Source organism: Macaca mulatta, chromosome 3 (assembly GCF_049350105.2).
Source record: "Macaca mulatta isolate MMU2019108-1 chromosome 3, T2T-MMU8v2.0, whole genome shotgun sequence".
Classification (NCBI taxonomy): domain Eukaryota; kingdom Metazoa; phylum Chordata; class Mammalia; order Primates; family Cercopithecidae; genus Macaca; species Macaca mulatta.
The window spans coordinates 113,691,202-113,707,363 of record NC_133408.1 but is presented as its reverse complement, the minus strand read 5'-3'; the positions used below and the strand labels follow the sequence as shown (position 1 = coordinate 113,707,363).

Below are 16,162 nucleotides of genomic sequence, written 5' to 3'. Positions count from 1 at the left end.
ATGTTACATCTTCCAGGTATGGGCCCACTAAAAAAAATCCACTTTCTTTAGCCATTCAGTTGTTGAATAGAGAAGGTTACCTGTCAAGATAGAAGGAGCCTGGGTCACTGACTGACAAAATAGAGCAGAGCCTCTCCCCAATTTTTAACCCATCCTGACCTGTCATCTGAGGAAAAACTGATTTTTATTACTGTCAGACCACTGAAAATTTGGGTTTGTTTGTACCAGCAGTCAAACCATTCTGAATGATACAAAGGGTAGATCATGATGAATATAAAGATGACATAGCTACATATTTCTAACCTTCTTGAATTTTCTAAAAATCAGAGGTAAGTTTCTTTGTAGATTGTGCAATGCTAGCAGTCAGTGAATAAGGGAAAATAGTTGATATAATGAAAACAATACTGAGAGTAGAATCAAACTTGGAGATCACTTTGTAACTAGACAGCAGAAGGGTTCCCAGAGACAATCTCAAGTACAAACTATGTGCTCGTCTTAAGCTTTTTCATGCTGGTTATAGCATAAAGTTGAGATGCATCCCATATACTTTAAATCCTTCAACTCCACTATTTGTTATATGTTCGAGAATGGTTTGAGATAGTTAATTTATTTTATTTCATTATATTCTAGATTCATTGATCGAGGAAGAGAAATGCAAGTTGCTGAGTAGATGACTTTGTTGAATGACATTCAAGGTAGAAGATCTATTGCTGTGATTATGTCCCTGAGCACTGAGATTTTGTGTTCCTGGGGCAGGAGTAAATCTTTCCGGGGGGAATGGCTCCTCCCTTCATCCTCCTAATCCCCATATTATGCTCAGCCAAAAGAGCTCCAAGTCAAAGGGAACAAGACTCTTTAAAAGAAAACTCAGTTAAAGCCACCTTATTTATTTAATTAGTTCTGATCTGCCTTATACGTTCTATCACACAGTTTTTATTAGTTTCTAAATGTCTTTTAAATTTAGTTTTGCAATAAGTCTGGCATGTACTTATATAATGTGAGGTAGAGTTCTAACAAAATATTTTTCTTCCTAGGGACCTAGTTTTGAACATTATCAACTAAATAATCTGTCATTCCCCCAGTGAATTTTAGTGCCATCCCTATACTAAGTTCCAGTATGTGTCTCTGTACTTCCTCACTGATTCATTCATCTATTATTTCATAGGACCATTCTGTTATAATTATCCAATCCGACTGTAGCATGTCTAATTTGGTAAAACAAATTTATTTCTGCCCTTATTATTAAAATTGACTTAGCTTTTTGTCATACATATTTTAAATAAGTTTGCCATAAATTCCAGCTCCAATCTTGAGTAGTTATACATTAAATTATAAATTAATTTGAATATTATATCAAGAAATTTCATATAAGAATAGAAAATGTCTCCATTTATTCTGATCTTGTGTGTCTTTGCAGAGAGTTTTAACATTTTCTTTATTAGGTCATGTGTATTTTTAATTAATTCCTAGATACTTTCAATTTTTTTTGCTATTGTTTTTGGAAACTCATTGATTATTGCTAATATAAGAATATACTAGTGAATATTTAAGTTGATTTTGTATTTGGAAAATTTGCTATACTCTCATACTAGTCATAATATATTTTCAATTATATATTTTTTCAATTGGAATATATATATGTATTTATCATTATTTTTATTACTTGTTATATTTTTTCCTTTTCACCATATATTGTTTACTTATAATTCTCTTTACAGTACTTTTACAAAATCAGTTTTTCAATAAGTCTGATTAACTTTTCTCAATAATGTAGCTTTCAGTTTTGTCAACATTATGAATTTTTGTTGTTGTTGTTACTCTCTGCAATTTTCTGCCTCATTTCTATAATAGCTTTCCTTTTCAAGTTTTTTGGTTTTGTATCATTTCTCCTTTTCAAACACCTTCACTTTTTGTATTTAAATAGAATTGACCCTTGAACAACATGGGAATTAGGGGCGCCGACCACTCTTGCAGACAAAAAAATTTGAGTGTAACATTTGACTATCCAGAAACTTAACAACCAATACTCTACTGTTGACTGGAAGCCTTACCAATAACATAAAGCCAATTAACATATATTTCATATGTTATACATATTATATACTCTATTCCTACCAGAAAGTCAGCTAAAGGAAAGAAAATGTTAAGAAAATCTCAAGAAAGAGAAAATATATATACTGTTCATTAAGTGGAAGTTGATCATCATAAAGGTCTTTATCTTCATCATCTTCAGATTGAGTAAGCTAAAGGTGAGGAAGAAGAGAAGGGGTTGATCTTGCTGTTCCAGAGGTGGCAGAGGCAAAAGAGGTGGAGAAGGTGAAAGGGGAGGCAAATTACACTGGGTATAACTTTTATTGAAAAAATATCTACAAGTTGACCAGTGCAATTCAAACCTGTGTTGTTCAAAGGTCAAGTGTATTTCTGTTTACTAATATAAGGGTTTTTCAACCTCAACACTATTGACATTTTGAGCTGTATAATTCTTTACTTCGTATTTGAGGTGTTGTCCTATGCAGTGAGGGTATTTAGCAGCATTCCCAACTTTACCTACTACTTAGAAGAAAAAAAACCAAAAAACCTACTTTAGTCATGACAATCAAGCAGACATTGTCAAATGTCCTTCGGGAAGAAGCAAAATTCTTCTCTGTTGAGAATCCCTGGAAATTGACCGAAGCATATAAAAAATGAGAAATATTTAGAAAAAACTATTGAGCCTCAGATAAGAACTCTCTAGTGATGTTTCAGTCTTGGGCTGCTTCCTTAGCCTTCAGGTCCCTGGGTGCTGTAGTCCTTATTGTGGAATAAGCTAAGAAAACAAGTAGCTTCATTATGAGTGGAGCTGACTTGATTTGAAATGGAAGCCAGAAAATCTCTATGGCCTAGAACATTGTTTTACAGCTTACACTTACAGTAGTGATATCTGTGGCAAATGAACAGGGAGAGCCAATGTTATAGCTAGCCTGAGTTTGTGAAACTGACTCTAGGGCAAGCAATTAACTAGCAGATTGGCCAGAAATTTAACAAAAGATCTTGGAATCAAACTTTCATATGGGCTGTGATAAACTTCTATATATTCCTGGCTGTCTGAAAATCTGTATGGATTTGCAAGGCTACACAAATGCTCAGAAGAGACATAAGAGGATCCTAGTTACCTACACATCCTTGGTTAAATGAGAGGTTTTGTATGTGAGCAGAAGAGAAAAAAGAAATGGCAGATTATGTTAAAAGCTGAAGGTGATTTCTAATTGTCTGAACTTTGAATACATTCTTCAATGAACACATGGATGTGATGACAAAGAAAAGAAGACTTACTGGCTTGAAGTGTTTGAGTACAATCTCTAGACAACCATTTTGACACAGTGGTGACCTCTAGCAAAGCAATATACAACATAAGAAAGAAAGGCTCCACAGGCAAGTCATTAAATAGACAAACATAGGAACAATAATAACCACTGTGGGCAAATAAAAATCCAGGGAATTAAAAATATAAACAATTTTCAGTTTTCAACAAAAAACAAGGATATATGCAAAAGAATGGGAAAATGTGTCACACATTTAGGAAAATAACAAGCAAACAAGCAAGGTCTCTGATGGGGCACAGATGTTTGACTTCACAGATAAATACTTCAAAACATATATTATAAATATGTCAAAAGAATTAAAAGAAACACCATTTAAAGAATAAAGTATAGCAACAATGACTCTCCAAATAGAAAACGTTAATGAAAGATACAAAATTATAAACAAAAGAACCAAGTAGAAATTCAGGAGTTAAAAAGTCTAGTAACCAAAACAAACAAAGAATCCTAAGAGACTTAAGAGATTGGCATCATTAATATCTAAAGATTGGAAACAATCAAAATGTCCATCAATTGATGAAGGGATAAGTAATATCTGATATCTCCATGCAACAGAATCCTATTCAACAACAAAAAAGGAAAACAGTATTTATACAGTTCACATGAATGAACTCAAAAACTTTATCTTAAGTGAAAGACTCCAGATGCAAAAGTCCTATATTGTGTGATTTTAAAAATTATTTTCCCATATGTTATTGAGGTACATACAGGTGGTATTGGGTTACATGAGTAAGTCCTTTAGCGGTTATTTGTGAGATTTTGGATATTTTGAAATACAGAATGTCCATAAAAGACGAATCTTAGAGGCAGAAAGCCAATCAATTCCTTCCTGAAACTGGGAAAAGCAGCCAAGATTGAATAAAAACGGGCATGAGGGTTCTGATTTGCATAATAGAAATGTTCTAAAACTGGATTAATTTACTAAAATCATTAAAAAGTACACTTACAATGAGTGAATTAGGTTGTGTGTAAGTGATACACTAAGAAAGCCCTCAAAAATACTGTTTTTATACCAGTGTGAATAGGAGGGCTTCTCTGGATCAAGAGACATTGCATTTTTCTTTCAAATAATAATAGTCATTACAGTATTAGTAACCATTGTGTATTTAGCCTTTATTATCTACCATTCTATGAGACTCTTTAAATGTACAATCATATTTGTAACTCTATGAGAGAGGAAATAATAACCAGCATGGTACTGAGATACTGAGATTAAATAATTTGCTTAAAGATTCTTACCCAGGTAGCTTACCTCTTAAGTTCATGGACACAACCAATGTTTTCTATATTCTAGTAGCCTTTTTATAGCCTTTTACTGTGTGTGTGTGTGTGTGTGTGTGTGTGTGTGTGTGTGATGTGACATGACATAAAATTAGCATGGTGTGACATACATTAAATGGAATGTAATGCTTTATATATTTTTAGATTTCATAATCGTTGGCTAAAAATACATATAATCACTGTTAAAATTATTCCTTTAGGATTAAAATTTTAACAACTATTTCAACTGCCAAATAATATTTTACTCTGTGTAAGATTCTAAAAGAAATGAAGTGAAAAGTCAGCCTTCTGACTTATTAATCACTTGAGAATAGTAGCAGGATTTTTTTGTAGACTTTTCTTAGATTTTTAGTAAGCTATAATGATTTTATAAAATAAATCTCAAAGTAAGATAAAATTTAATGCAATATTTTCACATTTTCAACAATATGGAGCTTTAGCTTATACTCTAAAACTTGTAAGTATATTAAATCATTCTAAGCTTCATTTTGGTAACACAAATAAACCAGTTACAAAGAATATAGTTTTTTCTCCTTGTTTAAAACATGAAAAATATGTCAGTTGCTGATACTCTGACTTTAAATTAGTAAGTGATGATAAAAATAATAATCAGTCATTAGAGCAATAATAATTGCCTATTAGAAGAGATGTTTTGATGGCACAAGGTAAAATCAATTATTTATAATCAGTAAATTTTCATAGTGTGAAAGTTTTCTTACTGTGATTATCCAGTACAGGTATAAAGGTAAAATTTAGTGGAAAATCTTACCACGCCAATGGAAAAGTAATTATTGATGATACTGTAAGGCACTGGGTCTCCCTTCTCATCTTTGTCATTAGGTATGACTTCAAACTTCCACCTGTCCAACATGATTTCTGTGCTGTTTTCAATGTCTTTTAGAATTTTCATCAAATTCTCACCTTCATAACCTAACGGGAAAAAAAAAAAATACCTTGAGAAAAGAACTCCAACCAAATAAAAAAGCTGTATTTTTATGTTTCCGTGTGTTTATGCATATGTAATATTCTAAAGATAAATAATGATTTTGAAGCACATTCTACAACAAAATGAAGAATTAATTATAACATTATACTCATACCCATATTTAATTCTCAACTTTAATTTGTAACGCGTACTGTATTTCTCTTCTCTTTTGTGGTGCCAATTCTCAGCATATACAACTGCCAAGTGAACATTTCTACTGTATACCCCACAAAATTTTATATAAATAGATTCAAAATTGAATGAATTCTCTGCTTCCATATCTTCCTTATGTGCAGCTGACTTCGCAAAGACATCATTCTCTACCCAGTTGCAAAAGTCAAAAATGTGGATGTCATTTTAGACTTTTTCCTTTCCATCACTCTCTTACTCTCTCACCTTTTCACCTCTAGTGATATAAAACTTTCAATTTAGGTCAAAGGTCCTACTCTTTGTTTTAAAATTTTGTTTCTTATTCTATCTACTCAGGGTACCCCGTTTCTTTTTGGTTGGTTTGCATCTATTTCCTTGGCACGGCTTTATATTTGCTAATACTTCTTCCCAGTGCTGCTGCTTATGCCTGTAGTCTCAGCTACTCAGGAGGCTGAGGCGGGAGAACTACTTGAGGCCAGGAGTTCCAGGCTGCAGTGAGCTATGTTTGTACCACTGTATCCCAGTCTGGGTAACAGAGCAATATTCCATCTTTAAAACAATAAATTTAAATAAAATTAATAAATTTGCTAGCACTTCATTCTGGAAATCACCCTTTCAAAATAATGGCTCAGATGCCCCTCATGCAGTCCCCTACACACAGTTCTCAAAACTGGCCCTATCTTAGAACTAGTACACCACGTTGCTGTTACTTGTGTTTTTCTCACTACAGGTTCCTCTTAAGCCTGCCATAGAGTAAATGCTCAACAAATCAGTTTTTTAATGAATCTATGATAGATGGTCAACATGACCTGAAAATAAAAGTCTTGTCAATATTGCATTCTCAATATTCAATTTACCTGTAAGTATATAACATTATAGTTATCACTGCAGCCTAAACCTGACAGAGTTACTGTTTTTGTTTCTTAATCTCCCTCAACATTAGTTTCCTTCCCTGTCAAAACCTTAGGTTTCTTGTGAAGATTAAGCAAGATAATGTTTAAAAAGATCTCAGTACATGAGGCCTAAAACAGAAAATAGAAAGTTCTCAATAATATTATACTACTGATGATGATACCATCAGAATTTGAAATATTGTACTAAGTTAAATCATCTCTCTCTTCACCCATATAAAAGCACACATAGAGTCCTAAAATGATATTTTGAGTTGGAACAATATTTTCAGTTTTTGCTTTTTTCTGTTCATTATTTAACTGTTGAACAAGGAAATGCCAGAGGCTATGAGTCCTCATTAGAACTATTAGCATACATATCATTGAATAAACTCATTGGGTTAAAAGAAAACAGGCACTCTCATATGCCAAAATTCCCTAAAGAGGAATACATTACACTTAAGGTGTATCTGTTCAATTAACTATTAGAAGGTGAAGGCCACCAGAAACTAGAAATACCTCTTCTGGAGCCCATCACCACTTCTTACCTTACACAGGTTTAAAAAGTAATTACGTGCTATTTAATACATACAGTAAAGGGTACAATAAGTAATGATTACATAAACATTGAAAACATTAAATATTATTTCAAAAGCTATCATATGTCTTATAGTATAATTTGAAGCTGTAAGTATTAATAATATGCATATAACTGTACTCAGTGGCAAAACACTGAATGGTTTAAACTGCAAGATTATGATAATTATATTTACTAATATTTCATGTTTCTTAATAGTGCTACCTTATTCTAAATGTTTAATTCATTTCTAATTGTTAATTTCTTTTAAGAAGTAATAGCTCCACAAACAAATTATATACATATATATTATTTTACCTACTGAATTAAATAAAAACACTTAAATATATTCATTTATTTTCCATATTCTGCTTTCATTTCAGAATAAGCTTGATAGTTTTTAGACATAAATTAATTTGCATATAATAATATATATTATAATACAGGAGTATCGTGTGTGTATGTGTATACATATACACAATTAGCAGAAATACAAGTAAATAATACTGCTTTAAGAAATGTTGAATTTGTTCTCAGTCATGTCTCCAGTTAATAGCAGCACTGTCCAACATAACACTAGAACAATGTAGGAACAGCAACCTAACCAGGAGAGAACATGAGAGGAATGAATGTAATGAAAATCAATTACCACAGCTACATTGCAGCAGGGTCACTCAGCTTAAAATCTTTACCACTAGATATGAGTACAGGGATTTTTATGACTAAACATGAAAAAGGCTAGTTTAAATCTGTCTTCTAGCCAAGCAAAAGTAGAAAGAGGCAATAAATAAATCTTGAGAATTACAACATATGCAATTCAGAAGTGATTCATATAGATGAACTCTAAACTGTAGTCCCCCATTTAACAAATATCTTTTCCCTACTTCTTGTAAGTATCTATGCTCAAGATTGTTAAATAATGATGTGTAACTATTAATAGGATTCCTATACCCAAGAAGATAATGATTTTTAAAAAGATAAATCAAATCCACTAAATATGCCAGCAAAAGATTTTTATAGAAAAGAACAATGCTATTTTCTTTTATTATTTTGATTTAAAGCCTGTAATCACTCCAGGCTAAGAAACAAAATGAAAACATAATTAATATTTATTTTATATTTAATGATATCATGTTATAATGACTGAATCTAAAAAGTCATAGAAATTGTTGCAAATGAAAATCACATAAAGAAATGCAACAACAAATTTGTATAAAAGTGTGTCCCATTTACAACTATTACTTACCTCCTCAGTTTACACTAACAAGATTTTCCTTGCCATTAAATTGTTGTTAAGAGAGACTAATGATTGCCAGAAATTTACAAAAATAATGCTAATTAAGCTAGGATATCCTATAGACTTACAGTGTCAACTTTTCCAAAATATGAAAATATATGCTTATAAAAAAGAGGCTTCAAGTCAAAAGATTCCCTGAATCTTAAGTGAACCAAATGATTAATGGTGGAATGAAGTACTTTCTTCTACAAATACTAAGCATAATAATAATTATTGCAACTGCATAAAGTTCTTAACACAAACATTGATATGGTTTGGCTCTGTGTCTCCACTCAAATCTCATTTTTAGTTGTAATCCCCATAATCCCCATGTGTCAAGGGAGGGACCTGGGGGGAGGTGATTAGATCATGAGGGTGGTTTCCTCCATGCAGTTCTGTGAGTGAGTTCTCATGAGATCTGATGGTTTTATAAGGGACTATTTCCCCTTTGCTCATTTGCTTCTCTCACCTGCTGTCATGTAAAACATGCCTTGGCTTCTCCTTCACCTTCATGAATGTAAGTTTCCTGAGGCCTCCCCAGTCATTTGGAAGTGTGAGTCAATTAAAACTTTCTTTATAAATTACCCAGTCTTGGGTATGTCTTTATAGCAGTGTGAGAACAAACTAATACAAACACTGTGCAAACAATTTATCAGTTTAGCACAAGAATCTACAAGGTACGCACTATTATTTTCTTCGATGAGGAATCTACAGCCAGTTTTTAAGTAATGTGCTCAAAGTTACACATCTGTCAAGAAATAATCCCACTGTAAAGCATATTTCTTTGTTAATGATCTCTAGCAAATGGCATCTTCATTTCTCTAATTGCTAAACTTGGGCATCTTGATACCTTGCTTTCCCTAAAACTCCTAACCAATCCACTGGTAAGTACAATTAAACTGAGCCTGAATATGTACCTCCAGTTTGTCTACTTGCCTGATTTACATCATGCAAGCTCTAGTCTACTCACTTTATTATGTAATTAGAACAGCTATAATAGAAGTTCTCATTTGGAGAACTATAGTTCTGCATGTTTTCACATTTTCTGACCAGTTTATTTTCTACCCCCAAATTAATCTGTTTTGAAAATGTGTCAGTGTGTTACTCTGCTTCTGAGACTTTCAAAGCTTCACTTTGCATGCCAAATTCAATCAAATAAAACCCTTAGAATAACAAACAAATTCCTGCATTATCTGGCTCCCAATTATCTTTCCAAAGTCATAATACTCACCACCCCTAATTGCCCACCACTGCATTGCTTCTTCAGCAACCCCACCTGCATTCCTCCCTTCAGTCCTTGAAACACAGAGAGCTATTTCTCCTCCTTCTTATATTTTAGGTCCAGCTTAAATGTTACCTCCTCAGAGAGACCTTCTTTCCCATCTAGCTAGATAGTTCATCCTATTATTCATTCTTCTGATTCCTTGATATCATTTTATAACTATATATTTCATTATTGTTTGATTTATTGTCCATTATACTCAATGAAAATGTAATCTCTAGAAGGATAGAAGCCATTTGTTTATTTCCTCACTGTATATTTAGTACCTAGAACAGTGCCAACACATATCAGACACTCACAGAGAATTCAACACTAATAGATACTTTGACACATGTCCTTGCCTTTATCCATTGTTAGTACTTTGTATGCGGTTTCACAAGAATGATTAGAGTATGCTAAAAACGGACTTCTTTATCAAATTTGACATTTAGGCCATTTGTTAATTTGGAAACAAAAATCAAATTACTAATTTTCATATACATCAAATATATGTTACCGAAGATTATGGCAAGAAGACACACATATTTTCTTTCTTTTCAATCAATGCGCTTGTATGAACACTGGCAAATACAAGTATCTTATCAGAAACGGTGATGTCTTTATTCATTTCTTTAGATTTCATGAACTCTAATGCAACTCATGAAAATACTCCTTAAGTATATTCTTACTGAAAATCCCAAATAGATTACATACTAAGTTCTTGATTTAGTCAAGCATGTACACAACTTAGAGCTAGTTGGTCAGATATTCATGGAATTGTTCTCCAACTTTGCTGTAAATCAGAGTTACTTAGGGACTTTGTTTAAAAAAAAAAAAAATCATCTGCTCAGTTCCCAACTCCAGATATTTCCATTCAGCACGTCTGGGGTGGGGTCAGGCCACTGTATTTTTAACAAGCTCTCCAGGGACTCTGTTCACCTTGTCTTAGTAGACACTTTTCAAACTTCTCTAAATGAGCTTTGATGCTAAAAATATTTAGCATTCAAGTCCTGTTTCTTTACCAAAGTCTGGTGGTGTTTAGTGATCTTATCTGGTGGCGTTCAGTGATCTTCAGATAAATATAGCCTATTAGTGACTCTGCAAAATGTTTTAAGACCTCATCTCAAAATATTCTCTCTTGCTTACCCTACCCCACCCACGCTATTTCAGTTTCAGTTTCTTGAATACGTCAAGTGCCTTGCCACCTTTGGGCTTTTGAACTCGATGTTCCCTCTGCCTATGAAGTTCACACCCAGCTTTACATGGCTGTGTCATTATCTAGCTAGTAGGTTTTTTTTTTTTTTTTCTATGTCATATCCTCAGTGATGTCTTTCCTTACAATGATCATCTGTTTACTTGTTAGTGTAAAGTCTCACATATGATTTTATGTGCCACTAAAAGTTAACGTATTTTTGTTTTTATTTTGTCAACTCTGTATCCAAAGTGCAGAGCACAGCTGGCTAGCATAGAGTGAGTCTTAAAAACTGAGTATTATTTAACGTATTCACTCCTGGGAAACTAATTTGTTAAGCCTTTCATTTTTCCTTTGTGATTTTACCACCAAACTTATAAATTAAAAATATAAAAATTAAGTGCATCCATATGTACCTTATTTTCTAACAAAAAAATCAAAACAAAAAATAAAAAAACAAAAACAAAAACCAGAGATGTTTGGAAACTTGCACTCGTCTAGTGTAAGTCTGTAATTAATACCACATTAAAACCCAATACCCATGGTCTCTTTGACCACTATTTGTTCTTCTATCCAAGATTATTGCTCAAAATGATATATTATATATACCATATCTGTTATATTCACTGAAATCATATGGTTTTTGTTTCTTTGTTTTTTTTTTTCTTTTTGTTTTGCAAGGGAAAAGGGTGTTGTGTACTGTTTCTGCTTTTGTTGTTGCAGCTGCTTTACCTCCTCCCCATCGCAGGCATCTCGCTAGATCATTGCCAGTCCCAAGAGGCAGAATTGCAACTGGAGGATGCTTGCCTACATTGGCCTTTTCTGCAGAATAAAAAAAAAAAATACAAATAAAGAAAATTTCAAATTCAAATAAAACAATGGAAATAGAAAGATAGGCTGATGATATTAAATGAAGGAATTTCAATAGGTACTCATAAACAAAACATAATTGTATTTTTAAGATATATACCATAATGAATTATGGATAATTTGTAAACATTTGTAGCAATTGATAAAACACAAATACTATTATTCACAGAATGATGGAATTTTCAAAACTCAGGCAAGAGGAAAGCTTTTTAAATATCTTAACTGAACTAAAAATTGTTGTGTGTCTTTTCTCAATTACAATCCTCAGGGATATTATTATATACAGCATAAGATTACAATACAGAGACACAACTAGGATGGATGTGTAGGTTCCTATATAAAGTCCTTTTGCAACATCAATTCCAGGTACATTTTACTTAGAGGAATAAAATATTTGCAAACTGTTGAATTATAGAAGTGAGTAAATTGCTAACAATGTCCTTGACTTTTTCCCACCCGTGGTGCTGCTTTGTGTCAGAGCAAACGGAACACAACGTTAACAGCTGGAGTACACCGAGATCAGCAGGTTTTCCATGAGATTAATCTTTACATCACATAATGCTTTGGGTTCAGAGCAGTAAAGATCTCTGCCGCTGACATCCCATATGCTTTGGCTTGAATCATCGCATGCCTTGAATTAATCTCACAAATGTATATTACTTTCTTTTATTTTTTCTTTCTTCTTAGCCCCTCAAAATCAATGTATGTATGTGTGTAGGATAGAGGGGCTAGATAATGTAGGGACATGTCACAGTGAAATAGCCAACGACAAGATTTTGAGGGCTAAAACGAGCTAAGAATTCCTGCTATTTTTCCTCTAAAATCCTTACAAGTCCTCAGATACTTTTCCAACTAACTCATTAACTTTTGTAGTTCTTGAATTCTGTTGTCTTCTCAGATAAAACATGTAAATACGATCTACATTGTTTAATGGAAGGCCAGATCAGAATTTTCACTGTTGCTTTTTAAATCAAATATTAGTAGATTAAAGCTGTTAGATCCTTATCAAAAGTGTTGCCAACATGTATTTATTTTTAATTTGAATATTTTTAGCGTATGCAAAGACAGAATGTTATCTGCATTGACTAAATAGGTGTCTGTTTCAAGTTATACAGAAGGTAAAACTTCTTTTGAATCAATTCGTTCTATGAAAGGGCCTGTTTTAAACAAAGAATTGATCAATGCAGTAACTGAAATGAGACCAAAGAGAGTCAATATTTGTTTTGGATTTATTTCCTCATAAAGGCCTATTCATGATCTCTTTTTCTAACTAATAACCAGTTCCGACAACTGACTATATCTGAAAAACCAAATAATTTTCCTGAATTTATAGTTTTTCTTGTGCTGCATACTTATCTTACATTGTCAGTGATGTTCTTGTGTTGTTTACTTATAAAAATCGAGCTTTTTCAACTTAAATAGAGAGGCAATATAGAATAAGGTTTAACTGTGGGTTCTAATCTCAGCTCTCTCAGTTCACAACTATAAGACTTTGTTGTAGTTATTTACTTTTACCAAGTTTTAGGTTCCCTATCTCTACATGGGATTATTAATACTATCTGTGTCATAGAGTTGTGAGGAATAAACAAGACAACATGATGAATAAAAATTAGCTATGATGATGATGATGGTGGATGATAACGATATGAATGTATACAGAGGGTAAGATTTTGAGGGTCCATGTTTTAATAATGTAAGAACATCAATTTGGCACAGACTTTATCACAAATACTAAGACTGCTCCTTCAGTTCCTTGTCTGGGGCACACAAACAATCTGATTTCCTAGAGCCGCATTTGAAAACAACTCTGAAAATTTGGTAAACACTGTAAGAAGTGGATTAGAAAGGAAGGATTTCTAGATACTTGTAAACTATTTTGCCAGTTAAATTTTTGAACTATAGAATAATATGTTAAACCAGTAAATAGTGTACAAACCTCCAGATGTCCAATTATATCACTGCTTCCAAAGATAATGATACACGCAATAGATACACAGATGAAACAGGATTTAAAGCTATTGCTCTCTCCCCAGTCATGTTAAGTATGTGTCTGCATTACCTATGCAATCCAAAACCCAGCCCACGGTTCCGTCTCCACCACAGGCTAACACTCTGAAGTCAGGGACATCACGGAAAAAGTTTAACCTGAAAAATAAGCATGTTATGGCACATGATTAATAGTTTAAAAATAAGATATTTTCAGTTTTGTATCATTAGCATTTTACCTGATGAAATACATTTTTATTTTATAAAAACTAAAATATCTCAATCATAACTTACATAGCTTTAATCCTATTTTATAATTATATATTCAAGATTCTATAATTTAAAAATATTTTGTAATTATATAGTCTAGATTCCATAATGAATATACTCTATTTTTCTTTAATAAACTCTAAAATTTTAAGAATAAAATTAGCAAATGATAATAATTTTCATTAAGATATTCTCCTAGATGTGATTTGCAGTTCACATAACCCAGAATGACATATACTACATTATTTCACTTAATAAATTTCTTCAATCCAAAATTATCTTTTGAGTGAATATATAAATGTGACAGTTATGTCAGTAAATATGTCTTTAACAATTTTGTACTTTCTCCATTACTGGGAGAAATTGATCAGACTGCAACTGGGGTTCTAGCCAACTTTTCTTTTGACTGAGAATCTGCAAGTAGGAGTCAGGCTTCACCTTGTATTTTGACCTGGTTGACAGCATTTTCCATCCAGGAACACTCCAGCCTAATTGCTGGGTCAGCTGCCATAAATACCCACTGCTTCTGCTGTTACTGCATGCAGTGTGCTTAATAATGCAACCTACCTTGTGAAAAGCAACAAAGGCAGGTAATGTAGCCAGCTATACAGTCATAGCCTACTTTATTGCAATAAAAAATTGAAACAGGACAGAAATTTTGGTATGTGTCCCTTCACCTCCCTTGTCCCAAAGATAACAACTGACAGTGATATAATATGCAACTATCCAAGGAATTTTTCTACGTACTTATATATACAAATATTCATACATGTCTGTATTACACATATATGTTCAACACGAATAAAATTGTGCTATACATACTGTTCATTAACTTGTGTGGTTTTATTTTAACTTCAAATATGTCTTAGAGAACTTTGTGTATCAGTATATAACATATGCAGATGTCACGTGTGGCATTCTGTCAGATTATTATTTTTAAGCACTGCATCATGTTTTGTAATAAGTGCACACACTACAAGATACAATAAATGATTTCTTTTTATGAATTTTTAAGCTTTTTCTGGTGTCTCATTATTACAAAAAAGTATTGTATTTAACATTATTTGAAGAACATTTGTGTAAACGTGTGCATGTGTTTTGAAGGCCACTCTGGAGAAAAATATTCCATTACCTCAATATATCCCTCTGAATGGCTCCCACTGTCAAATACGCAAGGGTCCATTTCTTTGCAACCACAAAACACCACATATGAACAACTTTATGATATTTCTGTAATAATGAGTGAAAACCAATGTCTTTGTATTTGTTGTAAAATCACACTTCCCTGTTTACTAGTGAGTTGAACATATTTTTATACATTTCCTGGAGATGTGTAACCTCTCCTATGCAAAGAACATTCAAAGATGCACCTTTCTTTCTATTGAATTGTCTTTTTATTTTTTATTTTTATTTTTTGAGATGGAGTTTTGCTTTTGTTGCCCAGTATGGAGTGCAATGGTGCAATCTCGACTCACTGCAACCTCCTTCTCCTGGGTTCAAGCAATTCTCCTGCCTCAGCCTCCCAAGTAAGCTGGGATTACAGGTGCCCGCCACCACGCCTGGCAAATTTTTGTATTTTCAGTAGAGACAGGGTTTCACCATGTTGGCCAGGCTGGTCTCAAACTGTTGACCTCAGGTGATCCATTCTCCTCGGCCTCCCAAAGTGCTGGGATTACAGGTGTGAACCACTGCACTGGGCGAGTTGTCTTTTAATAATACTTTACAAACTCTTTGCATATTATAGCAATCTTTGCATTTAAATTTGCATGATTTAAAAAAGTTTTGTCAAGGTAATACCAACACTGCATAAATATAATATATGTATAAAAATTACTAAAACCCATCATCTGATTATAATATCCATGGATATTTAGAACAGGAAACTTTCATGCATTTTCTCATTTATTATATTGTGGATATTTAACCTTTGTGAGACATGTTGCAAATATTTTCTTTGGTTCTAATGCTTATTGTTTTGCTTATACTAATATATGTACAATAGAATAAACACATACGTACCAGTTTCCCATTCCAGGTGGTAGAACATTTCCAATAATTTACATAT

At 32.9% G+C, this 16,162-nt stretch overlaps 1 protein-coding gene across 12 annotated transcripts in view; it reads right to left on the bottom strand.

Moving 5' to 3' along the window:
- Positions 1–16,162, bottom strand: part of DGKB (diacylglycerol kinase beta) — a 764,082-nt gene that overhangs the window by 421,884 nt on the left and 326,036 nt on the right. For all 12 annotated transcript variants that reach the window (XM_015133916.3, XM_015133918.3, XM_015133921.3 and 9 more), the window contains 3 exons: positions 13,901–13,986; positions 11,704–11,793; positions 5,410–5,570 (listed from right to left, as the gene is read on the bottom strand). In XM_015133916.3, the coding sequence (XP_014989402.1) occupies positions 5,410–5,570; positions 11,704–11,793; positions 13,901–13,986 (337 nt within the window). The remainder of the gene's footprint in view (positions 1–5,409; positions 5,571–11,703; positions 11,794–13,900; positions 13,987–16,162) is intronic.